This window comes from Ranitomeya variabilis, chromosome 6 (assembly GCF_051348905.1).
Source record: "Ranitomeya variabilis isolate aRanVar5 chromosome 6, aRanVar5.hap1, whole genome shotgun sequence".
NCBI lineage: Eukaryota > Metazoa > Chordata > Amphibia > Anura > Dendrobatidae > Ranitomeya > Ranitomeya variabilis.
In genome coordinates, this window is record NC_135237.1 from 580,451,291 (window position 1) to 580,478,548 (window position 27,258).

General features: G+C 50.1%; 1 protein-coding gene across 3 annotated transcripts in view; it reads right to left on the reverse strand.

Annotated features, from left to right (window-relative positions):
• MROH1 (maestro heat like repeat family member 1) overlaps window positions 1-27,258 on the reverse strand; it is a 190,050-nt gene that overhangs the window by 1,373 nt on the left and 161,419 nt on the right. For all 3 annotated transcript variants that reach the window (XM_077271559.1, XM_077271557.1, XM_077271558.1), the window contains 8 exons: window positions 26,509-26,646; window positions 26,292-26,406; window positions 15,281-15,427; window positions 15,015-15,203; window positions 4,842-4,997; window positions 3,715-3,849; window positions 3,495-3,597; window positions 3,292-3,357 (listed from right to left, as the gene is read on the reverse strand). In XM_077271559.1, coding sequence (XP_077127674.1) covers window positions 3,292-3,357; window positions 3,495-3,597; window positions 3,715-3,849; window positions 4,842-4,997; window positions 15,015-15,203; window positions 15,281-15,427; window positions 26,292-26,406; window positions 26,509-26,646 — 1,049 coding nt within the window. The remainder of the gene's footprint in view (window positions 1-3,291; window positions 3,358-3,494; window positions 3,598-3,714; window positions 3,850-4,841; window positions 4,998-15,014; window positions 15,204-15,280; window positions 15,428-26,291; window positions 26,407-26,508; window positions 26,647-27,258) is intronic.

The window sequence follows — 27,258 nt, forward strand, 5'->3', positions numbered from 1 at the left end:
CTCCTTATCCTGGAAGCTGCTCAGCTGATCACAGCAATAGAGGAAGGAAAACAGCAGCGTCCCGGTAATCAGACACAGGCCATAAAGATGAATGATGACCCACCAGATCCTGCTATACATCAGGCAATGTGCTGAGGATGGGAGACATAGAAGAGCAGCGCCCACAACAGGAGTCACAGAGAAGAGGATAACATATCTATGCAGACTACAACCCTCCAAGTCCTCCTGCTGCATATAATCCACACCTTGGATCTGCAGCGTGTGTCCTCCCGGCCTCACTGCACAGCTCCTGCCTCTGATGAAGGGTATAAGTCATAGAAAGACCAATGCAGCCAGGGAGCACCCGAGAAAGAGTGAGACTGAGCACAGACAGACAATGAGCACCCCAGAAAGAGGGAGACAGAGCACAGACAGGCAGGGAGCACCCGAGAAAGAGGGAGACCGAGCACAGACAGACAATGAGCACCTGAGAAAGAGGGAGACAGAGCACAGACAGGCAGGGAACACACAAGGAAGAGGGAGACAGAGCACAGACAGGCAGGGAGCACCCGAGAAAGAGGGAGACCGAGCACAGACAGACAATGAGCACCCGAGAAAGAGGGAGACCGAGCACAGACAGGCAGGGAGCACCCGAGAAAGAGGGAGACCGAGCACAGACAGACAATGAGCACCTGAGAAAGAGGGAGACAGAGCACAGACAGGCAGGGAACACACAAGGAAGAGGGAGACAGAGCACAGACAGGCAGGGAGCACCCGAGAAAGAGGGAGACCGAGCACAGACAGACAATGAGCACCTGAGAAAGAGGGAGACAGAGCACAGACAGGCAGGGAACACACAAGGAAGAGGGAGACAGAGCACAGACAGGCAGGGAGCACCCGAGAAAGAGGGAGACCGAGCACAGACCAGCAGGGAACACACAAGGAAGAGGGAGACAGAGCACAGACAGGCAGGGAGCACCCAGAGAAAGAGGGACACTGAGTGCAGACAGGGAGCACTCAAGGAAGAGGGAGAACGAGTGCAGACAGGCAGGGAGCACCCGAGGGAGACAGAGCACAGACAGGCAGGGAGCACCCGAGAAAGAGGGAGACTGAGCGCAGACCAGCAGGGAACACCCGAGAAAGAGGGAGACCGAGCACAGAGACAATGAGCAGCCGAGAAAGAGGAAGACCGAGCGCAGACCAGCAGGGAACACACAAGGAAGAGGGAGATGGAGCACAGACAGGCAGGGAGCACCCGAGAAAGAAGGAGACCGAGCGCAGACCGGCAGGGAACACACAAGGAAGAGGGAGACACAGCACAGACAGCCAGGAAGCACCCGAGAAAGAGGGAGACCGAGCACAGACCAGCAGGGAACACACAAGGAAGAGGGAGACACAGCACAGACAGGCAGGGAGCACCCTAGAAAGAGGGAGACCGAGCGCAGACCGGCAGGGAACACACAAGGAAGAGGGAGACCGAGCGCAGACTGGCAATGAGCACCCCAGAAAGAGGAAGACCGAGCGCAGACAGACAGTGCACACACAAGGAAGAGGGAGACAGAGCACAGACAGGCAGGGAGCACCCGAGAAAGAAGGAGACCGAGCGCAGACTGGCAGGGAACACACAAGAAAGAGGGAAACCGAGCACAGACAGCCAGGAAGCACCCGAGAAAGAGGGAGACCGAGCACAGACCAGCAGGGAACACACAAGGAAGAGGGAGACACAGCACAGACAGGCAGGGAGCACCCGAGAAAGAAGGAGACCGAGCGCAGACTGGCAGGGAACACACAAGAAAGAGGGAGACCGAGCACAGACAGCCAGGAAGCACCCGAGAAAGAGGGAGACCGAGCACAGACAGCCAGGAAGCACCCGAGAAAGAGGGAGACCGAGCACAGACCAGCAGGGAACACACAAGGAAGAGGGAGACACAGCACAGACAGGCAGGGAGCACCCAAGAAAGAGGGAGACCGAGCACAGACAGGCAGGGAGCACACAAGGAAGAGGGAGACCGAGCGCAGACCGGCAGGGAACACACAAGGAAGAGGGAGACCGAGTGCAGACAGGCAATGAGCACCCAAGGAAGAGGGAGAACGAGTGCAGACAGGCAGGGAGCACCCGAGAAAGAGGGAGACCGAGCGCAGACCAGCAGGGAGCACCCGAGAAAGAGGGAGACCGAGCACAGACAGACAGTGCACACACAAGGAAGAGGGAGACAGAGCACAGACAGCCAGGAAGCACCCGAGAAAGAGGGAGACCGAGCACAGACCAGCAGGGAACACACAAGGAAGAGGGAGACACAGCACAGACAGGCAGGGAGCACACAAGGAAGAGGGAGACCGAGCACAGACAGGCAGGGAGCACACAAGGAAGAGGGAGACCGAGCGCAGACCGGCAGGGAACACACAAGGAAGAGGGAGACCGAGTGCAGACAGGCAATGAGCACCCAAGGAAGAGGGAGAACGAGTGCAGACAGGCAGGGAGCACCCGAGAAAGAGGGAGACCGAGCGCAGACCAGCAGGGAGCACCCGAGAAAGAGGGAGACCGAGCACAGACAGACAGTGCACACACAAGGAAGAGGGAGACAGAGCACAGACAGGCAGGGAGCACCCGAGAAAGAGGAAGACCGAGCGCAGACAGGCAGTGAGCATCCGAGAAAGAGGGACACTGAGTGCAGACAGGGAGCACTCAAGGAAGAGGGAGAACGAGTGCAGACAGGCAGGGAGCACCCGAGAAAGAAGGAGACCGAGCGCAGACAGGCAGGGAGCACCCGAGGAAGAGACCGAGTCCAGTCAAGCAAGCAGCAGACGAGAAAGAGGGAGACCGAGTGCAGACAGGCAGGGAGCACCCGAGAAAGAGGGAGACCGAGTGCAGACAGGCAGGGAGCACCCGAGAAAGAGGGAGACCGAGCGCAGACAGGCAGGGAGTACCCGAGACAGAGGGAGACAAAGCGCAGAGAGACCAATCGCAGACAGGACAGGAGAACAGGAGGAAGAGAAAGACCAAGCACAGACAGGCAGGGATGACAACAGTAAGAGGGTAATCAAACCCAAGCCTGCAGAAAGGACACAAGGGAAACCATGTGCTGACAGGCAGAGAAGAAATGAAGAAGAACAAGAGCAGGGGGGCCACACGGGTAAAAGGAAGACGAAGCGCAGAGAGGCATACAAGACATGGAAAAAGACAAGGTGCAAATAGGCAGGGTGGACATAAATAATAATAAGACCAAGTGCAAGCAGACAGGGAGCACTTATGGGAGAAGCCCTGACCCTTACTGATCATTAAACTCATCATCCACATAACAAGGAACTTACATGACACCAGATGATCTAAATCAACCATTTTACACTGATCCGGCTGCATGTGCAACACCAAGAACCCTGCAGAGATGAAAAACAAAAACACATTAAGCTCAAGTGTAGAGGGAGGAGCAGTCTTCACGCTTACGTCCAGGTCACCCAGTGGTGGGTGGAGCGGACCTCTTCATATAACAATTTACGAATGTGGCAGAAAATACCAATGAATAATGGGGCAGCTGCTCGGATATCGGGCCAGATGCTCTTGAAGTAGGAAATGTTGGTCTCGATGAGGCGAGAGGTCATGTCTGGATATCCCAGCAGCTGGAAAAGAACAGGTTAATGTCACAAGAAGGCAACTGTTCCTCACCAGGACAGCAGACAATCCCCTGCCCCACCGCAGGGTGTCTCTACTCTGCTGGCTCACACTCAGCTCCTCACCAGGTGTTTGCAGACGTCGTTCATGAACTCCCCAAAGTGCAGTCCTCTATCGGGGTGCAGGTGGGTTGTGAACATATCTGCCAGACCTTGGTTGTTCAGATTCGGGGCGCACATCTGTAGAGCAAACTTACAGGCCTGCAAAACAAGAGAAGACCCGGGGGGGCCAGGTAACACCGGATCAGGCCCGGGGGGGGGGGCAGGTAACACCAGATCACCCACAGGGGTGGGGGGTGGGGTGGGGGTTGCAGTTAACCAGGTAACGCCGGATCAGACCCAGGGGGTGGGGGGCTGGTGGTAGGTACCGCCAGATCAGACCCGGGAGCCAGGTAACTCCAGATCAGGCCCGGGGGGCAGGTAGCACCGGATCACCCCCAGGGGGGGTGGATAGTTAACCAGACAATGCCGGATCAGACCCGGGGGGTGGGGGCTGGTGGCAGGTAACGGCAGATCAGACCCGGGGGCAAAGTGACGCCGAATCTGACCAGGAGGGCCAAGTAACGCGGGATCAGACCCGAGGGGTCCAAGAAACTAAGAATCAGACCCGGTGGTCCAAGTAATGCGAGGGCAAGTGACACAGGATCAGGTAACACCAGGTCAGACCCGAGGGGGCCAGGTGATGTCGGATCTCTTCTATGACGGGTTTACATTGCACAGACATGGCGTTGTGGCCTCTGTATCTTATTTCTGTGGCACTTGTGCTGTAAGCTCATTTTACCCCTGTGGCACACTCGCCATGACCCGCTGTCCTTCGCCATCACCAGGAGACTCCAGAGCAGCTTTTTGTCCATCATCAGGTCATGGAGACCTTTCAGAGCAACATGTGGCCCATGCTATGTGGGATGTTTTTGGATGCAAGGTGCCGACCTTCTGTATATTATATTACATCTTGGGTTTATTTTTACCTGCTGAAGCTCTGAGTCAAATACAATTGAGTGGATAACGTTTCTGTCAATCTATAAGATGATAGGAAATTTATCATCCATAAGAGCTTTGATCTGTGGATTTACAGTATACAAGGGCGAGGCCCCCGAAAACGCACCAACCATCTAGAGTGGAAACCAGAAGACCTGAGGATGACAACATGGAGGAGAATCGTCTGCCCCTTCCCCACAAGCTGCAACATTTACCTTCACCACATCCGGTTTAGGATCCTGCAGGTGAAGTAGTAACGTCACTAAACCATTAAGGATCTGCTCGAACAGAGTTTCCCCCCCACGACTAGAGCTAAACTTTGTGAGATTCCCGAACAAGATGACGGAGGATCTGCGCAATTCTTCCCTGTCCTAAAAAAAAAAAAAAAAAAAAAGAGACAGATGTGATATTGTGCTATAGTAACCAAGAATCCTACCGCCGAGCAAACGCAGGCCCCACTCACAAGGATAACCTCCACAGGCCCCACCACCAAGCAAACGCAGACCCCACTCACAAGGATAACCTCCAGAGACCCCACCACAAAGCAAATGCAGACCCCACTCACAAGAATAACCTCCACAGGCCCCACCACCAAGCAAACGCAGACGCCACTCACAAGAATAACCTCCACAGGCCCCACCACCAAGCAAACGCAGACCCCACTCACAAGAATAACCTCCACAGGCCCCACCACCAAGCAAACGCAGACCCCACTCACAAGAATAACCTCCACAGGCCCCACCACCAAGCAAACGCAGACCCCACTCACAAGAATAACCTCCACAGGCCCCACCGTCAAGCAAACACAGATCCCATTCCTCATTCCCAAGGACCCCATAGTTGGTATCACTGATATGAGTGTTACTCTTAAGGGTGCTTCTATCAATCCTTATATACTGTAGACCCCATAATGAGACCCCACTGAAACTGATAACTCCAAAACCCTTAAGAACCCTAAAAAGATAATCCCAGCCCAGTGTTCTACTCTTCCGTAGGCCCGGAGCCAGTATTCTCCTTCTCCATAGACCCGATGCCAGTGTTCTCCTCCTAAGTGGGCCCTATGCTAGTGTTCTCCTCCTCAGTCGGCTCAGTGCTGGTATTCTCCTCCACCTCTGTGGGCACGATGCTGATACTTTCCTACTTCGCCATGGGCTTGGCGTTGGTGTTCTCTGTAGACTCGGTGCCGGTGTTTTCCTACTCCTTCGTGGGCCCAGCCCTAGTGTTCTCCTTCTCATCTGTGGGTCTGGCCCTGGTGTCCTGCTCCTAAGTTAGCCTGGTGCAGGTGTTGCCATCCTCTGTTGGCCCGGAGCTGGTGTTCTCCAACTTCTCCGTGGGCCTGATGCCAGCGCTTTCCTACTCCTCTGTAGGTATGGTGCTGGTGATTTCCTACTCCTCCATGGGTCCGGTACTGGTGTTCTCCTCCGTGGGGCGGTGCAGGTGTTCTCTTCTGTGGGCCAGATGCTGGTGTTCTCCTACTCCTCCATGGGCCTGGTCTCGACGTTTTCCTCCTCCATCGTGGGCCCAGTGCTGTGGTTCTCCTCCTCCGTGAGCCTTGCACTACATCCCTTCCCCTCAGATAGTTCCATCAATGCGTCCAATCACAGACTCAGAAAGGCTCAGAATTTCAAAGAGGATAAAACATTGTAAGGATAAGACAGGTCTCCTGCCCAGGGGTCAGAGCAAGAGCAGAAATACCAGACGATGAGACAATGTGCAAATCTCTACAAGAAGCCAACGATCGTGAGAGACTGAACAGGGTCACAATCGGATGTACACCTCATATATACACACACACACACACACACACATACATACACACACACACACACACACACACACACACACACACACACACACACACATATATATACACACATACATACACACACACACACACACACACATATATATATATACACACACATACACGCAATGCAGACCAAAAGTCTGGACACACCTTCTCATTTGAAGATTTATTTTTCAAAGTAGCCACCTTTTGCTTTGATGACTGCTTTGCACACTCTTGGCATTCTCTTGTTGAGCTTCAAAAGGTAGTCACCAAGAATGGTTTTCACTTCACAGGTGTGCCCTGTCAGGTTTAATAAGTGGGATTTCTTGCCTTATAGATGGGGTTGGGACCATCAGTTGTGTTGTGCAGAAGTCTGGTGGATACACAGCTGATAGTCCTACTGAATAGACTGTTAGCTGTTTTTCTATTGCCATAATACAAATTCTAAGTAAAGAAAATCGAGTGGCCATCATTACTTTAAGAAATGAAGGTCAGTCAGTCCGAAAAATTGGGAAAACTTTGAAAGTGTCCCCAAGTGCAGTGGCAAAAACAATCAAGCACTACAAAGAAATTGGCTCACATCAGGACCGCCCCAGGAAAGGAAGACCAAGAGTCACCTCTGCTTCTGAGGATAAGTTTATCAGAGTCACCAGCCTCAGAAATCGCAGGTTAACAGCAGCTCAGATTAGAGACCAGGTCAATGGAACACAGAGTTCTAGCAGCAGACACATCTCTACAACAACTGTTAAGAGGAGACTTTGTGCAGCAGGCCTTCATGGTAAAATAGCTGCTAGGAAACCACTGCTAAGGACAGGCAACAAGCAGAAGAGACTTGTTTGGCCTAAAGAACACAAGGAATGGACATTAGACCAGTGGAAATCTGTGCTTTGGTCTGATGAGTCCAAATTTGAGATCTTTGGTTCCAACCACCGTGTCTTTGTGCAATGCAGAAAAGGTGAACGGATGGACTCTACATGCCTGGTTCCCACTGTGAAGCATGGAGGAGGAGGTGTGATGGTGTGGGGGGGCTTTGCTGGTGACATTGTTGGGGATTTATTCAAAATTGAAGGCATACTGAACCAGCATGGCTACCACAGCATCTTGCAGCGGCATGCTATGCCATCCGGTTTGCGTTTAGTTGGACCATCATTTATTTTTCAACAGGACAATGGCCCCAAACACACCTCCAGGCTGTGTAAGGGCTATTTGACCAAGAAGAGAGTGATGGGGTGCTACGCCAGATGACCTGGCCTCCACAGTCACCAGACCTGAACCCAATCGAGATGGTTTGGGGTGAGCTGGACCGCAGAGCGAAGGCAAAAGGGCCAACAAGTGCTAAGCATCTCTGGGAACTCCTTCAAGATTGTTGGAAGACCATTCCCGGTGACTACTTCTTGCAGCTCATCAAGAGAATGCCAAGAGTGTGCAAAGCAGCCATCAAAGCAAAAGGTGGCTACTGTGAAGAACCTAGAATATAAGACATATTTTCAGGTGTTTCACACTTTTTTGTTCAGTATATAATTCCACATGTGATAATTCATAGTTTTGATGCCTTCAGTGCGAATGTACAATTTTCATAGTCATAAAAATACAGAAAAATCTTCAAATGTGAAGGTGTATCCAAACTTTTGGCTTTTGGTCTGTGTATATATATATTACTGTAAAAGTCAGAAGGACGGTAAAACCTAGGATTTACCGGTCAATCTGGACATTCACCGAGGCCGTCGGTAAAAGCTCAAAATGAAAAGTAAAATTGGACTTTTACCGGTGAAGTCTTGGTAAATGTTAACATTTCTCAACAGCGTTGGTAAAAGTCAGATGTATTCCATATAAACGAACGATTTTGGACTTTTACCTGGGCGATTCGGTAAATCTTTACATTTACCAGCATGTGTTGGTAAAAGTAACTTTGAGTCACAGAATTCTGACTCTGACCAGCAGATGATGGTTGTAAAAGTTAACTAAACGCAATTTCTGACTCTGATGAAGGCCTTAATCGTTAGAAATGGCTTACACTTTTTATTACACCCTTCTCAGCTACATTTACCAAGAAGCCGTGGTAAGTGTGCACATTTACCAACTGCGCTTGGTTAAAGTCAGATGTTCCTTCTTCACACCAGATATTTCTGACTTTTACCAACGCTGTTGAGAAATATTAACATTTACCAAGACTTCACCGGTAAAAGTCCAATTTTACTTTTCACTTTGAGCTTTTACCGACGGGCTCGGTGAATGTCCAGATTGACCGGTAAATCCTAGGTTTTACCGTCCTTCTGACTTTTACAGTAATTATATATATATATATATATATATATATATATATATACACACACACATACATATACACACACACATACATATACACATATATATATATATATATATATATATATATATATATATATATATATATATATATATATATATATATATATATATATATATATATATATATATATATATAAAAATACACACACAAACGGAGCTCAGCATTATGGAGTACACCCTCTGTATTATCAGTACATGAGAGATACCATTGCCCAGCATAAATAAAGTATACCTTTTGTATTATAAAACAAAAAAAAAAAAGATGATGAGCATATACCCTACAGTAAGTAAATCAGTAAATGGTACTGGTACATGTAATAACAGAGGGCACTTCATTAACATTCTATGATTGTACGACTCAAAATAATGTTTAGAGTTGGAAGAGACCTCCAGGATAATCTTGTCCAACCCCCCACTCAATGCAGGAGCCTCTGAGTGAAGACTTCCATTGAAGGAGAACTCACCACCTCTCGTGGCCGCCTGTTCCACTCATAGATCACCCTATATGCCAAAACGTTTTTTTTTCTAATATCTAATCTGTATCTTCTCCTTTCAGCTTCACTCCATTGCTTCTCATGTTTCCATGGGTAGATGAGAATAATGATCCTTCTACAATGTGACAGACCCTCAGATATATGTAGACAACTACTAAGTCTCCTCTTAGCCTTTTTTGCAGCTAAACATTCTCAGATCCTTAACCATTCCTCGTAAGACATACTTCTCAGTCCGCTAACCATCCTCGTAGCTCTTCTCTGAACTTGCTCCTGTTTTTCAATGTGTTTTTTAGAGTGTGGTGCCCAGAACTGGACACAGTATCCAGATGAGGCCTGACCGAGGAGTAGAGGGGGAGAATTACTTCACGTGGTCTAGACTCTATGCTTCTCTTAATACATCCCAGAACTCTGTTTGCCTTTTTTGCTACTGCATCACACTGTTGACTCATGTGCGGTCTGTGATCCATTAATATACCCAAGTCTTTTCACACGTGCTGTTGCTTAGTTCTATTCTTCCCATTCTGTAGATGTAATTTTTGTTTTTCTTGCTCAGATGTAGAATCTTGCATTTCTTCCTGTTAAATATGATTCTATTAGTCGCTGCCCATTGTTCAAGCTTATCTAGATCCTTCTGAATCCTTTCTCTGTCTTCTATAGTGTTAGCTATCCTTTGCATTGTCTACAAATTTGATCATTTTACCTTCAGTTTCCTTATCTAGATCATTTATAAAAACATTAAACAACACTGGGGCCAGGACAGAACCTTGGGTCCCCACTTGTAATACTCTTTCAATTGGATATGCAACCATTTATTACCACTCTGAGTATAATCACTGAGCCAGTCAAGAGTCCACCTAACTGTAGCCTTGTCAATCCCATACTTGGTCATTTTTTCAATAAGCATTGTCTGAGATACTTTATGAAAAGCTTTGCTGAAGTCATCATATACTATATCTACGGCATTTCCATGATCCACAAAGTCAGTGATTCCATTATAGAAGGAAATAACATTAGTCTGGTATGACTTGTTTGCTACAAACCCATGCTGGATCTGGTAAATTACTGTATCCTTATCCAAGTACTTTCATACATGCTGTTTAATAATTTGTTGAAAGATCTTTCCTGGTATAAATGTAAGGCTCACTGGCCTGTAATTTCTTGACTTCATCTACTTTCTACTTTTTTACTTTTTTGAAGACAGGGACAACATTTGCCCTTTTCCAATCTTCAGGGTCTTCTCCTGTTCTCAAGGATTTTTTCAAAATTCTGGCTAGTGGTTCTGCAGTTTCCTTTAATTCTTTCAGTTCCCTAGGATGAAATTCATCTGGATCAGGAGATGCAAATTCATGTAAATTAGCCTAGTGTTCCCTCACCATCTCTCTGTTTATGGATAGTGTGGATTATTTTATTCCTTTGATGGCCCCATGAAGATCAGTTGATATTACAATTGCTTTCTTAAAGATGCAAAATAAGAATGTAAAAGTAATAATAATTTTTTATTTATATAGCGCCAACATATTCCGCAGCACTTTACATTTTAGAGGGGACTTGTACATACAATAAAAGACATTGCAGCATAACAATAAACACAGATCAAAACAGATACCAGGAGGAATGAGGGCCCTGCTCGCAAGCTACAAACTATAAGGAAAAAGGGGAGACACGAGAGGTGGATGGTAACAATTGCTTTCGTTGTTCAGACCAGCCATAGTGTGAGGCTCGGGTGTTCATGTAAAGCTGCATGAACCAGTTAACTGCCTAAGTATGTAACAGTACAGACACAGAGGGATATTAACTGCATAAAGTGTATAAGAACATGATGCGAGGAACCTGATTATGGTTTAAGTTTTTTGAATAGGCCACACAGGGATAGTTAGGTTAATGCGTTGAGGCGGTAGGCCAGTCTGAACAAATGCGTTTTTAGAGCACGCTTAAAACTGTGGGGATTGATCGTATTAACCTGGGTAGTGCATTCCAAAGAATCGGCGCAGCACGTGTAAAGTCTTGGAGACGGGAGTGAGAGGTAAAAGTTAATCCTTCTCAACATAATTTCTGACCACTTCACCCTTTTCATCCAGTAAAATCCTATAGCATCTCTGACTTTTCTTTTGCTTTTGACATACCTCCAAAATCCTTTTTTTGCTGCTTTTGTCTCCCTTGCAAGCCTCATTTCATTACTGGCTTTAGCTCTTCTAGCTCTTGCCCTGCATTCCCTGCAGACAGCGTTATATTGTACTATAGATATGCCCCCTCTTTCCATTTGATATACATTTCTTTTTTTACAAGTGGCAAGTTCTGTGTTCATCCACCCTGGTCTCTTTAATGCTTCCAATTCTTCCTTCATTTCATGATTGTTACCAATTGTGCAGTGAGAATTTCATTTAGAAAAATCTCCCATTCCTCTTGGACATTTCTGTCCTTTATAACATCCGGCCACTGGACTTTTCGTACCCTCTTTCTGAGTTCATTAACATCTGCATTTCTGAAGTCCAACCTTAAAGTCTGCATCCTCTAGTAATCCAAAATTCGAGGATAGCATGATCGCCGCCTCCTAAACTCCCAGCCACCTTTATTTCCACAACCATTTCCTCCCTGCTTATAAGGATTAGATTCAAGGTAGCAGATGCTCTTGTTCGCTCTTCTACCCTTTGTCAGCGACAGAAGATAAGAATTAATGTAAGGATTCCGGACTTTCCTGGTGTCTGTTCGCCCTGATCCAAGATGGAGGCTTGGATCTCACCCTGTCATGGAACTTCCTGTCTGTCTGATCTGTCTGTCTGTGTCTTGTGTTCACCTGTGCCTGAATATTTTGTGCTGCTGGCTCCTGAGCATCTGCCTGTTTGCTGGTTAACTCCCTGCTTCTGCTGCTCACTACTCAGGTCTGCCTCACCCCGTTCAGCTACCTCTCGCCTCTGAAACTGCTGCGACTGCAGCACACCAGTGGAAGGATTTCCTTTGTGTACTAAACTTTTCCCAGTGTTGTGCCTCTTTGCACAACCACACCAGGTGAGCAAGATTCAAGCTGTGTTATCGCTACAAGATTTATTATCTACTACGCTTAGATGGCGCTCTCCCTCTTTCTCCCCTCGTCCTCTCTTTTCTAGGACGTCATTCACATGACGCATCATCTGTGAATTATTGGACTCCTACTAGCAAGTACTGTGCGCACGTATGAGCAAGTGTTGCTGGACTTCATCATTTAAATACTGTGTGCATTTGCACTAAACCTTATTGGACTTCCTCGTTCAAGTGTCTTGTTTGCTCCCACATAATTTCCTTGCTGGACTGGTTCACATTAGCGGTTGAGCCCCGCTACTCAGTTTGCTGTGATTTTCTATATAGAGCTGAGGACCTCGTTACAATTGCAGGAATATCTGTACTATGTTTTGTTTGCTAACCTGTTGGCTGTTTTCTATATAGAGCTGAGGACCTCGTTACAACTGCAGAAATATCTGTTAGTTCTGTTTACATTTTTGTTTGTGAGTAAATACATCTTTTGCTGCAACTTTGTTCTCAGACTGGCTTTATCCCATGCTATCAGATTCCGTAGTATCCATATAATTATTACAATTTTCTGGTCCCAGTACTTTTGTTTGAGAGATTCCCAACAAATATCTGGATAGTTAAAATCGCCCATGATCACTATGTCACACTTTTGTGAGAGACATCTGAGGTAAAAAGAGTTCATCCATATCTTCAGTCTGTCCAGGTGGCCTATAGTAAACACCTATAATAGTGTCCTTTCTGTTCTTCTCTCCTTGTATTCTTATCAAACAGTTTCTACAGAGCTACCAGTCTCTTAAGCTTGGATCTCTGTGGAGATATACGTTTTCCCAACATTCTCCCTTCTTGTTAGCTCAGTTTCTAATATGTTGTAGCCTTCAAGGATTGTATTCCAAGCATGTGTATCATCTGACCAAGTTTCAGTGATGCCTATGACATCATATCTCTCCCTTTCTTAGCAGCTCCAATTCCCCTTGTTTGTTGCCCGTGCTCTGTTCATTTGTATGTAAACATCTTAGTTTGTGATTGGTTTCTTGTTCTCTAATAATTTTATGACTGATTTTTTTTGTTTTTGTAATTCCTTGCCACTTTTAATATCTTTTGATCAATCAAGGCATAAAAACCATCCACCGCGACAAGGTGTAGCCATACGGACGGTCCTAACCTGTCTAGTATTAAAACCTCATCATGTGTCATACGGTGTTAATTTGAATAAGGACCGGGCCCGACAGACACCCGTCCATGGGAAGCAATATAGATGAAATACTAAGTTCAGAAAAAAGGGCCACACGCCTGGTTATACAAAGTACAAGAAATTACAACAAAACCAAAGAAATGAGCCGGACTATAAGCTGGTAAGGTTTTAATACTAAAAGACCGGTAAGGACCATCCTTATGGATACACCTTAATGCAGTGGGATGGTTTTTATGCTTTTTTGATCAACACACGGTTAACCAAGTCCCAAATGTTATTACATGTACTATTACCATTTACTTGCTGTAGGGAACATGCTCAGTCTTCTAGGTCTGGAATGAACAAGGTGGTGACATATTAGAGCGTTTTTCTTTCTCCATTCTTCAAAACGAGCTCTAGAGCCTGGACACTGGATGGAGAGTGCTGAGAACATGTCTCCAGAACTCCTCATAGATGTCCAGTTGTCAGATCAGGAGATACTTGGCCACAGTCACTTGTTTTTCCTCACAAAGACAGCAGATGTGAGTTTTGGATCATTGTCATGTTGGAAAAGTGCCTGACTACTGACACCAGCAGCTCACATGTCCCCCCACATAATGACACGGTCCCATGTAGTTTTCTTTGTCCTCTTCACCTTGGTGACCCCATTTTTCTTAGTCTCAGCTCCAGATCACAGAGTCCCAGTGTCTCCATATTTCTCAGCCTGACACCCGGCACATTGTTGGCAGGTTTTTTTGTGCCTGATATTTGAGGGGCATCCTCCGTGGATGCCCCCCATGCTACCGTTCCTCTGCAGTGTGCACCGGATTGTGTCCCCGGTTCGGCTTTTTCTTACATGTGGATCTTCTTCCCTTCTCACCTGTTTCAGTGGTGACTTCGAGGTCTCTGGACCTCTCTGTGAGAAGCTGTAGCTCCATCTTTCTTCCATTTTCTATCACTTTTGCTCCAGTATCTGACTGATGAGTGAAGCTTCGCTGATCTTCTTGTAGCCGTCATCTTTCTTGGTCTTGTGACATTTCTCTTCCATGTGGTGCCATTGCTGACAGTAATGGGGGTTTTCTGTGTTAGGTATCGGGCTCTTATAGTCGCCCGTTTGCTGGACTCCGGTTTACTGAAGGATGACAGTGACCTGGGGGAATTCTTGTTACTTAGAATTCTGTGGTCTAAACTTTAGCTTTACTCCAAAGACTTTCATTGGGGTGTACTCATTGTTGCAACATTGTCTTGAATGAATATTTTCAGAAAATTACTTATGTTTGCAAAATAGCAAATCCTGTTTACAATCCGTGAACGACATTTGTGGAGTGTTCTATAGTGCCGTGTCCATGGAGAGTGTGGGTTGTGAGAGGAACGTAAAGGCAGTAGGGATGTACTCATTTATGCTGAGCACTGTATGTGTGACACTATTACCAGGTGTATTATAGGCCGATCTCTTCTTGATCAAGGTTCTATCCTCTCTATACATCGGGGATAATAGGACGATAATTTTTTCGGCGGTCGATCATTGAAACATCTCGAGTTTTCGGTGGGTCTTGCAGACCCCTAAACAGAGTGACATCTGTAGCTGCCTGTTACTCACGTGGTCAAAGAAGGGTCTGATGCGGATGGCGGTATGAATGAGAAGCGACTGCATGTCAGAGTCCTGCACATGGGGCAGTAGACGAGACAGATTGGACATGGCCTCCTGGGTCACTATATGATCGGGGTCTTCTCGATCATCCATGGCGTTGATCATGGCGGTCAGCAAGTGAGATCCATGTTTTCGGACCTGTAATGAGGCAGACACAAAGCCTCAGCAAATTTTCAGCTATTTACCGCCCTTACCACTAACCACAGGGTCCTGACCTTCTCAGGATATCCACTTGCGATGTTCCCCAGGCCACGAACAGCGAGCATGCGAACGGTGACATTGCTATCCTTCAGCCGTCCAGTCATATTCTCCATCAGCGGCTCCAGGAAGATGAGGTCACTGAGGTCACTACTCAGCAGAAGCTAGATACAAGACAGAAAGACATCAGTCATACAGGAGACCGGAAGTGACCCTACAGCAGGACACAGGACAAACAGACGTCATACAGAAGACCGAAAGTGACCCTACACCCGCACACAGGTTGGACAGACATCATTCATACAGGAGACCGGAAGCGACCCTACACCCGAACATCAATGATACAGGAGACCAGAGGTGACCCTACAGCCGGGCACAGGACAGACAGACATCAGTCATACAGGAGACCGGAGGTGACTCCACACTCGGACACAATATGGACAGACATCAGTCATACAAGAGACCAGAAGTGACCCTACAGCCAGACACAGGACAAACAGACGTCATTCAGGAGACCGGAAGTGACCCTACAGCCGGGCACAGGATGGACAGACAGACATCAGTCATAGAGGAGACGGGAAGTGACCCTACAGCCGGACACAGGTCGGATGAACAGACATCACTCATACAGAAGACCGAAAGTGACTCTACAGTCGGACATAGGACGGACAGACATCAGTCACACAGGAGACTGGAAGTGACCCTACAGGCGGATACAGGTCAGACAGACATCAGTCGTACAAACCACCGAATGTGAGCCTACAGCTGGGCACATGATGGACAGACATACATCAGTCACACTGGAGACCGAAGGTGACCCTATTGCCGGAGACGGGCAGACATCACTCAAACAGAAGACAGGAAATTACCCTACAGTCGAACACAGGACGAACAGACATCAGTCATACAGGAGACTGGAGGTGACCCAACAGTCGAACGCAAGAAGCCAGCGAGACAGACATCAGTCAATCAGTAGTCAGGAGGTAACCCTACAGCCAGACACAGGATGGATGGACAGACAGACATCAGTGATACAGGAGACCGGGGGTGACCCTACAGTCGAAAGGAAGACAGAGAGAGTAGGAAGGAGGGGTTTGGGTTCCTGCAGAACTGGGCCGACTTCTCAGTTGGCTACAGGCTCTACGCTAGGGACGGGCTGCACCTCAATGGGGAAGGTGCAGCTGTGCTGGGGGAGAAAATGGCTAGAAGGTTGGAGGAGTGTTTAAACTAGGGATTGGGGGGAGGGTATTCATTTTATAGGAGGGGAAGATAGTGCAGATAGAGACCTGGGCACAAATAAGGAAGTAGGGGGTGGCGGTGGCATGGGGGGTGGGGTTAGAACAGTTAGTAATTTAAGAAAGAATAGAGGTACAGAGAGGAACATCAAGTGCATGTATACTAACACCAGAAGCCTCGCCAACAACATGGATGAATTAGAACTAATGTTGTTGGAGCATAATTATGACATGGTGGGGATATCTGAGACGTGGCTGGATGAGAGCCATGACTGGGCTGTTAACTTGCAGGGCTATTGCCTGTTCAGAAATGACCGTACAGATAAGCGAGGGGGAGGGGTGTGTCTATATGTAAAATCTTCCTTAAAACCCATCCTGCGTGATAATATAGGTGAATTTAATGAAAATGTAGAGTCCCTGTGGGTGAAGATAAGGGGAGGGGGAAAATAATAAATTACTGATAGGGGTTTGTTATAAATCTCCAAAAATAATGGAAGCAATGGAGAATATCCTCATAAAGCAAATAGATGAAGCTGCGACTCAAGGAGAAGTCATTATTATGGGGGACTTCAACTACCCTGAAATAGATTGGGGAACAGAAACCTGCAGTTCCAGCAAAGGTGATCGGGGTCTGACAACTATGAGAGACAATTACCTCTGACAACTGGTTCAGGACCCAACAAGAAGGGGGGCACTGCTAGACCTAATATTAACCAACAGGCCAGACCGCATATCAAATATAAGGGTTGGGGGTCACTTGGGGAATAGTGATCACAAAATAATAAGTTTTCATGTAACCTTTAATAAGATGGGTAGTAGAGGGGTGACAAGGACACTAAACTTCAGGAGGGCAAATTTCCAACGGATGAGAGAGGATCTTGGTGCAATTAACTGGGACGATATCCTGAGACACAAAAATACACAAAGAAAATGGGAGACATTTATTAGCATCCTGGATAGGACCTGAGCACAGTATATACCGTATGGGAATAAACATACTAGAAATAGGAGGAAACCAATATGGCTAAATAGAGCTGTAAGGGGCGCAATAAGGGACAAAAAGAATATAGAGAATTAAAGGAAGTAGGTAGTGAGGAGGCATTAAATAAATACAGAAAATTAAATACATTCTGTAAAAAGCAAATCAAGGCAGCAAAGATTGAGACAGAGAGACTCATTGCCAGAGAGAGCAAAAATAACCCCAAAATATTCTTTAACTATATAAATAGTAAGAAACTAAAAAATGACAGTGTTGGCCCCCTTAAAAATAGTCTGGGTGAAATGGTGGATGAGGATGAGGAAAAAGCTAATATGCTAAATGACTTTTTTCATCAGTATTTACAAAAGAAAATCCCATGGCAGCCAATATGACTAGTGATAAAAATTCCCAATTAAATGTCACCTGCTTAACCCAGCAGGAAGTACAGCGGCGGCTAAAAATCACTAAAATTGACAAATCTCCGGGCCCGGATGGGATACATCCCCGAGTACTGCAGGAACTAAGTACAGTCATTGATAGACCATTATTATTAATCTTTAAAGACTCCATAATAACAGGGTCTGTACCACAGGACTGGCGTATAGCAAATGTGGTGCCAATATTCAAAAAAGGGGCAAAAACTGAACTCGGTAATTATAGGCCAGTAAGCTTAACCTCTACTGTGGGTAAAATCCTGGAGGGCATTCTAAGGGATGCTATACTGGAGTATCTGAAGAGGAATAACCTCATGACCCAGTATCAGCACGGGTTTACTAGGGACCGATCATGTCAGACTAATTTGATCAGCTTCTATGAAGAGGCAAGTTCCGGACTGGACCAAGGGAACCCAGTGGACGTAGTATATATGGACTTTTCCAAAGCTTTTGATACGGTGCCACACAAAAGGTTGTTACATAAAATGAGAGTAATGGGGATAGGGGAAAATATGTGTAAGTGGGTTGAGAGCTGGCTCAGGGATAGGAAACAAAGGGTGGTTATTAATGGAGCACACTCGGACTGGGTCACGGTTAGCAGTGGGGTACCACAGGGGTCAGTATTGGGCCCTCTTCTTTTTAACATATTTATTAATGACCTTGTAGGGGGCATTCAGAGTAGAATTTCAATATTTGCAGATGACACTAAACTCTGCAGGGTAATCTATACAGGGGAGGACAATTTTATATTACAGGCTGATTTATGTAAACTAGAAGCTTGGGCTGATAAATGGCAAATGAGCTTTAATGGGGATAAATGTAAGGTCATGCACTTGGGTAGAAGTAATAAGATGTATAACTATGTGCTTAATTCTAAAACTCTGGGCAAAACCGTCAATGAAAAAGACCTGGGTGTATGGGTGGATGACAAACTCATATTCAGTGGCCAGTGTCAGGCAGCTGCTACAAAGGCAAATAAAATAATGGGATGTATTAAAAGAGGCATAGATGCTCATGAGGAGAACATAATTTTACCTCTATACAAGTCACTAGTTCGACCACACTTAGACTACTGTGCACAGTTCTGGTCTCCGGTGTATAAGAAAGACATAGCTGAACTGGAGCGGGTGCAGAGAAGAGCGACCAAGGTTATTAGAGGACTGGGGGGTCTGCAATACCAAGATAGGTTATTACACTTGGGGCTATTTAGTTTGGAAAAACGAAGACTAAGGGGTGATCTTATGTTAATGTATAAATATATGAGGGGACAGTACAAAGACCTTTCTGATGATCTTTTTAATCATAGACCTGAGACAGGGACAAGGGGGCATCCTCTACGTCTGGAGGAAAGAAGGTTTAAGCATAATAACAGACGCGGGTTCTTTACTGTAAGAGCAGTGAGACTATGGAACTCTCTGCCGTATGATGTTGTAATGAGGGATTCATTAATTAAATTTAAGAGGGAACTGGATGCCTTTCTGGAAAAGTATAATGTTACAGGGTATATATATTAGATTCCTTGTTAGGGTGTTGATCCAGGGAACTAGTCTGATTGCCGTATGTGGAGTCGGGAAGGAATTTTTTTCCCCATGGTGGAGTTACTCTTTGCCACATGGGTTTTTTTGCCTTCCCCTGGATCAACATGTTAGGGCATGTTAGGTTAGGCTATGGGTTGGACTAGACGGACTTACAGTCTTCCTTCAACCTTAATAACTATGAGAGACATCAGTCATTTAGGAGACCAGAGGTGATCCTACAGCCGGACACAGGACAGACCTCAGTCATATAGGATACCGAAAGCGACCTAACAGCCGGACACAAGATGGATGGACAGACAGACATCAGTCATACAAGAGACTGGAGATGACCCTACAGCAGGACACGGGACAGACAGACATCAGTCATACAAGAGACCTGAGGTGACCCTACAGCCTGGCACAGGATGGACGGATAGACAGACATCAGTCATACAGGAGACCGATGGTGACCCTACAGCCTGACACAGGACAGACAGACATCAGTTACACAGGAGACCGGAGGTTAGCCTACAGCCGGACACAGGACGGACAGAAAGACATCAGTTATACAGGAGAGCGGAGGTGACTCCGCACTCGGACACATTACGAACAGACATCAGTCATACAAGAGACCTGAGGCGACTCTACAGCCGGGCACAGGATGGACGGATAGACAGACATCAGTCATACAGGAGACCGGGGGGGACCATACAGCTGCACACAAAATGGACGGACAGATATCCATTATACAGGAAGTGACCCTAGAATGGACACAGGAGGGAGAGACTGACATACAGGAGATCATAGGTGACCCTACGGCCGGATGCAATATGGCAGGGACATATACAGAAGGCCCCGTAGTATAATGGGTGCCTCGCTCTGTCAGCAGTGTGTAGATGATACATAAGTAGTAATGAACCACCGGATACTTGGAAAGGTGTAGGAAACGCACATGATGAAGTCAATTGTCAGTCATCTATCCTCGGCGACAATATGAAGAAGATCCTGGCATGGTGGAAACGTTATCGGAGATCAACAGATGTGGCCAAAAGTATTGACACCCCTGCAATTCTGTCAGATAATACTCAGTTTCTTCCTGAAAATGATTGCAAACACAAATTCTTTGGTCTTATCTTCATTTAATTTGTCTTAAATGAAAAAACACAAAAATAATTGTCCTAAAGCCAAATTGGATATAATTCTACACCAAACATAAAAAGGGGGTGGACAAAAGTATTGGCGCTGTTGGAAAAATCATGTGATGCTTCTCTAATTAGTGTAATTAACAGCACCTGTAACTTCCCTGTGGCACCTAACAGGTGTTGGCAATAACTAAATCACACTTGCAGCCAGTTGACATGGATTAAAGTTGACTCAACCTCTGTCCTGTGTCCTTGTGTGTACCACATTGAGCATGGAGAAAAGAAAGAAGACCAAAGAACTGTCTGAGGACTTGAGAAACCAAACTGTGAGGAAGCATGAGCAATCTCAAGGCTACAAGTCCATCTCCAAAGACCTGAATGTTCCTGTGTCTACCGTGCGCAGTGTCATCAAGAAGTGTAAAGCCCATGGCACTGTGGCTAACCTCCCTAGATGTGGACGGAAAAGAAAATTGACAAGAGATTTCAACGCAAGATTGTGCGGCTGTTGGATAAAGAACCTCGACTAACATCCAAACAAGTTCAAGCTGCCCTGCAGTCCGAGGGTACAACAGTGTCAACCCGTACTATCCGTCGGCGTCTGAATGAAAAGGGACTGTATGGTAGGAGACCCAGGAAGACCCCACTTCTTACCCCGAGACATAAAAACGCCAGGCTGGAGTTTGCCAAAACTTACCTGAAAAAGCCTAAAACGTTTTGGAAGAATGTTCTCTGGTCAGATGAGACAAAAGTAGAGCTTTTTGGGCAAAGGCATCAACATAGAGTTTACAGGAGAAAAAAAGAGGCATTCAAAGAAAAGAACACGGTCCCTACAGTCAAACATGGCGGAGGTTCCCAGATGTTTTGGGGTTGCTTTGCTGCCTCTGGCACTGGACTGCTTGACCGTGTGCATGGCATTATGAAGACTACCAACAAATTTTGCAGCATAATGTAAGGCCCAGTGTGAGAAAGCTGGGTCTCCCTCAGAGGTCATGGGTCTTCCAGCAGGACAATGACCCAAAACACACTTCAAAAAGCACTAGAAAATGGTTTGAGAGAAAGCACTGGAGACTTCTAAGGTGGCCAGCAATGAGTCCAGACCTGAATGCCATAGAACACCTGTGGAGAGATCTAAAAATGGCAGTTTGGAGAAGGCGCCCTTCAAATATCAGGGACCTGGAGCAGTTTGCCAAAGAAGAATGGTCTAAAATTCCAGCAGAGCATTGTAAGAAACTCATTGATGGTTACCGGAAGTGGTTGGTCGCAGTTATTTTGGCTAAAGGTTGTGCAACCAAGTATTAGGCTGAGGGTGCCAATACTTTTGTCTGGCCCATTTTTGGAGTTGTGTGAAATGATCAATGTTTAGCTTTTTGCTTCATTCTCTTTTGTGTTTTTTCATTTAAGACAAATGAAATGAAGATAATAATACCAAAGAATTTGTGATTGCAATCATTTTCAGGAAGAAACTGAGTATTATCTGACAGAATTGCAGGGGTGTCAATACTTTTGGCCACAACTGTACCTATGATTTATTTCCTGCACCTCTCCATATCAGCACTACATGTTCAGCAGTGTGCGGTGATCCAGTACCACTTAGCTGCACTATTCTATGATACATGGCGTCTCTCCGGTGTGCGGCGTACTCTTAGCTCGGCTTTTACATGTCCCTCTTTATCCATTCTGTACATGGCGAGGTGTGAAGCACAAGCAGCAGACCTCCATTCTGCAGCACGTCACCCTCAGGGGGAGGATGGGGGTTGTGGTTGTGTCCTGCACCTCCGGTTTAGTATGGATAGTGTGCAGCGGTGATAGATGGGGCGACGTGCCAGGCCGGCTCACTCCTGCTCCGCAGATCGGCCTCAGCTGCTCGTGTTACAGGCTCTGCTTCCAGGACACAGGAGCGGTGACCGAGCCGCCATCCAGGGAGCACGGAGGAACGGCAGATTATGGATTTTTCCATAACCTGGGACGTCCTGCCAGAGCCGCTCAGCGCTGACGCAACATGTTAGCTATGCTGGAAACTTCCAGACTGCGGTGAGAATGACCGAGGACGGGACACTGCTCCTTCCTCACCACTGTGTACACGTATGATGGGCCGGGTGGGGAGCGTGTCACAGCAGGTAGGGACACATCTGGCACCGAGCCGAGGCGCACAGCCGGCATCAGGCACCCACACCAAGCCCAGGCACGCAGCCGGCACCAGATCCCGCACCGAGCCCAGGCACGCAGCCGGCACCAGGCACCCACACCGAGCCCAGGCACGCAGCCGGCACCAGATCCCGCACCGAGCCCAGGCACACAGCCGGCATCAGGCACCCACACCAAGCCCAGGCACGCAGCCGGCACCAGATCCCGCACCGAGCCCAGGCACGCAGCCGGCACCCACACAAAGCACAGCCGCCGGCATCAGATCCCGCACCGAGCCCAGGCACGCAGCCGGCACCAGATCCCGCACCGAGCCCAGGCACGCAGCCGGCACCAGGCACCCACACCGAGCCCAGGCACGCAGCCGGCACCCACACAAAGCACAGCCGCCGGCATCAGATCCCGCACCGAGCCCAGGCACGCAGCCGGCACCAGGCACCCACACCAAGCCCAGGCACGCAGCCGGCACCAGATCCCGCACCGAGCCCAGGCACGCAGCCGGCACCCACACAAAGCACAGCCGCCGGCATCAGATCCCGCACCGAGCCCAGGCGCACAGCCGGCATCAGGCACCCACACCAAGCCCAGGCACGCAGCCGGCACCAGATCCCGCACCGAGCCCAGGCACGCAGCCGGCACCAGGCACCCACACCGAGCCCAGGCACGCAGCCGGCACCAGATCCCGCACCGAGCCCAGGCACACAGCCGGCATCAGGCACCCACACCAAGCCCAGGCACGCAGCCGGCACCAGATCCCGCACCGAGCCCAGGCACGCAGCCGGCACCCACACAAAGCACAGCCGCCGGCATCAGATCCCGCACCGAGCCCAGGCACGCAGCCGGCACCAGATCCCGCACCGAGCCCAGGCACGCAGCCGGCACCAGGCACCCACACCGAGCCCAGGCACGCAGCCGGCACCCACACAAAGCACAGCCGCCGGCATCAGATCCCGCACCGAGCCCAGGCACGCAGCCGGCACCAGGCACCCACACCAAGCCCAGGCACGCAGCCGGCACCAGATCCCGCACCGAGCCCAGGCACGCAGCCGGCACCCACACAAAGCACAGCCGCCGGCATCAGATCCCGCACCGAGCCCAGGCGCACAGCCGGCATCAGGCACCCACACCAAGCCCAGGCACGCAGCCGGCACCAGATCCCGCACCGAGCCCAGGCACGCAGCCGGCACCAGGCACCCACACCAAGCCCAGGCACGCAGCCGGCACCAGATCCCGCACCGAGCCCAGGCACGCAGCCGGCACCCACACAAAGCACAGCCGCCGGCATCAGATCCCGCACCAAGCCCAGGCGCACAGCCGGCATCAGGCACCCACACCAAGCCCAGGCGCACAGCCGGCATCAGGCACCCACACCAAGCCCAGGCGCACAGCCGGCATCAGGCACCCACACCAAGCCCAGGCGCACAGCCGGCATCAGGCACCCACACCAAGCCCAGGCGCACAGCCGGCATCAGGCACCCACACCAAGCCCAGGCGCACAGCCGGCATCAGGCACCCACACCAAGCCCAGGTGCACAGCTGGCATCAGGCACCAACACCAAGCCCAGGCGCACAGCCGGCATCAGGCACCAACACCAAGCCCAGGTGCACAGCCGGCATCAGGCACCAACACCAAGCCCAGGCGCACAGCCGGCATCAGGCACCAACACCAAGCCCAGGCGCACAGCCAGCATCAGGCACCAACACCAAGCCCAGGTGCACAGCTGGCACCAGATCCCGCACCGAGCCCAGGCACGCAGCTGGCACCCACACAAAGCACAGCCGCCGGCATCAGATCCCGCACCGAGCCCAGGCGCACAGCCGGCATCAGGCACCCACACCAAGCCCAGGCGCACAGCCGGCATCAGGCACCCACACCAAGCCCAGGTGCACAGCCGGCACCAGATCCCGCACCGAGCCCAGGCGCACAGCCGGCATCAGGCACCCACACCAAGCCCAGGCGCGCAGCCGGCATCAGGCACCCACACCAAGCCCAGGTGCGCAGCCGGCATCAGGCACCCACACCAAGCCCAGGTGCCCAGCCGGCATCAGGCACCCACACCAAGCCCAGGCGCACAGCCGGCATCAGGCACCCACACCAAGCCCAGGCGCACAGCCGGCATCAGGCACCCACACCAAGCCCAGGCGCACAGCCGGCATCAGGCACCCAACACCAAGCCCAGGCGCACAGCCGGCATCAGGCACCCACACCAAGCCCAGGTGCACAGCCGGCATCAGGCACCCACACCAAGCCCAGGCGCGCAGCCGGCATCAGGCACCCACACCAAGCCCAGGTGCACAGCCGGCATCAGGCACCAACACCAAGCCCAGGCGCACAGCCGGCATCAGGCACCCACACCAAGCCCAGGCGCACAGCCGGCATCAGGCACCCACACCAAGCCCAGGCGCACAGCCGGCATCAGGCACCCACACCAAGCCCAGGTGCACAGCCGGCATCAGGCACCCACACCGAGCCCAGGCACGCAGCCGGCATCAGGCACCCACACCAAGCCCAGGTGCACAGCCAGCATCAGGCACCCACACCGAGCCCAGGCACGCAGCCGGCATCAGGCACCCACACCAAGCCCAGGCGCACAGCCGGCATCAGGCACCCACACCAAGCCCAGGTGCACAGCCGGCACCAGATCCCGCACCGAGCCCAGGCACGCAGCCGGCATCAGGCACCCACACCAAGCCCAGGCGCACAGCCGGCATCAGGCACCCACACCAAGCCCAGGTGCACAGCTGGCACCAGATCCCGCACCGAGCCCAGGCACGCAGCTGGCACCCACACAAAGCACAGCCGCCGGCATCAGATCCCGCACCGAGCCCAGGCACGCAGCCGGCACCCACGCAAAGAACAGCCGCCGGCATCAGATCCCGCACCGAGCCCAGGCATGCAGCCGGCACCCACACAAAGCACAGCCGCCGGCATCAGATCCCGCACCGAGCCCAGGCACGCAGCCGGCACCCACACAAAGCACAGCCGCCGGCACCAGACACCCGCACCGAGCCCAGGCACGCAGCTGGCACCAGATCCCGCACCGAGCCCAGGCACGCAGCTGGCACCCACACAAAGCACAGCCGCCGGCATCAGATCCCGCACCGAGCCCAGGCACGCAGCCGGCACCCACACAAAGCACAGCCGCCGGCACCAGACACCCGCACCGAGCCCAGGCACGCAGCTGGCACCAGATCCCGCACCGAGCCCAGGCACGCAGCTGGCACCCACACAAAGCACAGCCGCCGGCACCAGATCCCGCACCGAGCCCAGGCACGCAGCCGGTACCAGATCCCGCACCGAGCCCAGGCACGCAGCCGGTACCAGATCCCGCACCGAGCCCAGGCACGCAGCTGGCACCAGACACCCAACACCAAGTCCAGACACGCAACTGGTACACGAACCGAGCTCAGATGCGCAAATGGCACTCGCATGCACCCCCGACATTAGATCCAACAGAACTGGCATATGTCAAGCACTGTCTAAAATTCAACACGGAAGAGGGTGTACAAAAATATTGGGGGGATATACAGAGCAAGGTTGGGGGGGGTAGACATGGGCCAGGGTAATGTTCTCCTGACCTGGGCGAGGAAGGCGGTGGTGGTGACCCGCTGGTTGTCATACGCGCTGCTCTGGATCGCCTGCAGTCTCTTCATGATGTCTGGGAGTTTGGGTCCGGCGTACCGCACCATGGCACTGCGAGAAGAGAGGAGACGTGACGCATGGCAGGAAGAGAGAAGATAGGGCGCGAAGATAGGGCGCACAACATTTGGGTGACCTGTGGCTGCGGGCTCTTACCTGCTCAGTGACGATACTCCAATATGATGAGTGTCCTCCCGTTTCATATTCTCCCAGCCTCCATCAGCTGCCACATTCAGCGCCACCTCCTCGCTGCCTCCCTGGACCAGCATGAAGTGCAGAGCCTCTGCCGCAGAGCTGGAGAGAGAGGACACAGTCAGAGCCTGGCGCAGGGCTGAGCGTGCAGAAGAAAGGGGCCCAGAATCAGAGGAGACGGGCATGGGTGGCAGTGCACTGGAGAAAGGGGCACAGAATCAGAGGAGACGGGCATGGGTGGCAGTGCACTGGAGAAAGGGGCCCAGAATCAGAGGAGACGGGCATGGGTGGCAGTGCACTGGAGAAAGGGGCACAGAATCAGAGGAGACGGGCATGGGTGGCAGTGCACTGGAGAAAGGGGCACAGAATCAGAGGAGACGGGCATGGGTGGCAGTGCACTGGAGAAAGGGGCACAGAATCAGAGGAGACGGGCATGGGGGGCAGCGCACCGGAGAAAGGGGCCCAGAATCAGAGGAGACGGGCATGGGTGGCAGCGCACGGAAGAAAGGGGCCCAGAATCAGAGGAGACGGGCATGGGTGGCAGTGCACTGGAAAAAGGGGCACAGAATCAGAGGAGACGGGCATGGGGGGCAGCGCACCGGAGAAAGGGGCCCAGAATCAGAGGAGACGGGCATGGGTGGCAGCGCACGGAAGAAAGGGGCCCAGAATCAGAGGAGACGGGCATGGGTGGCAGTGCACTGGAAAAAGGGGCAC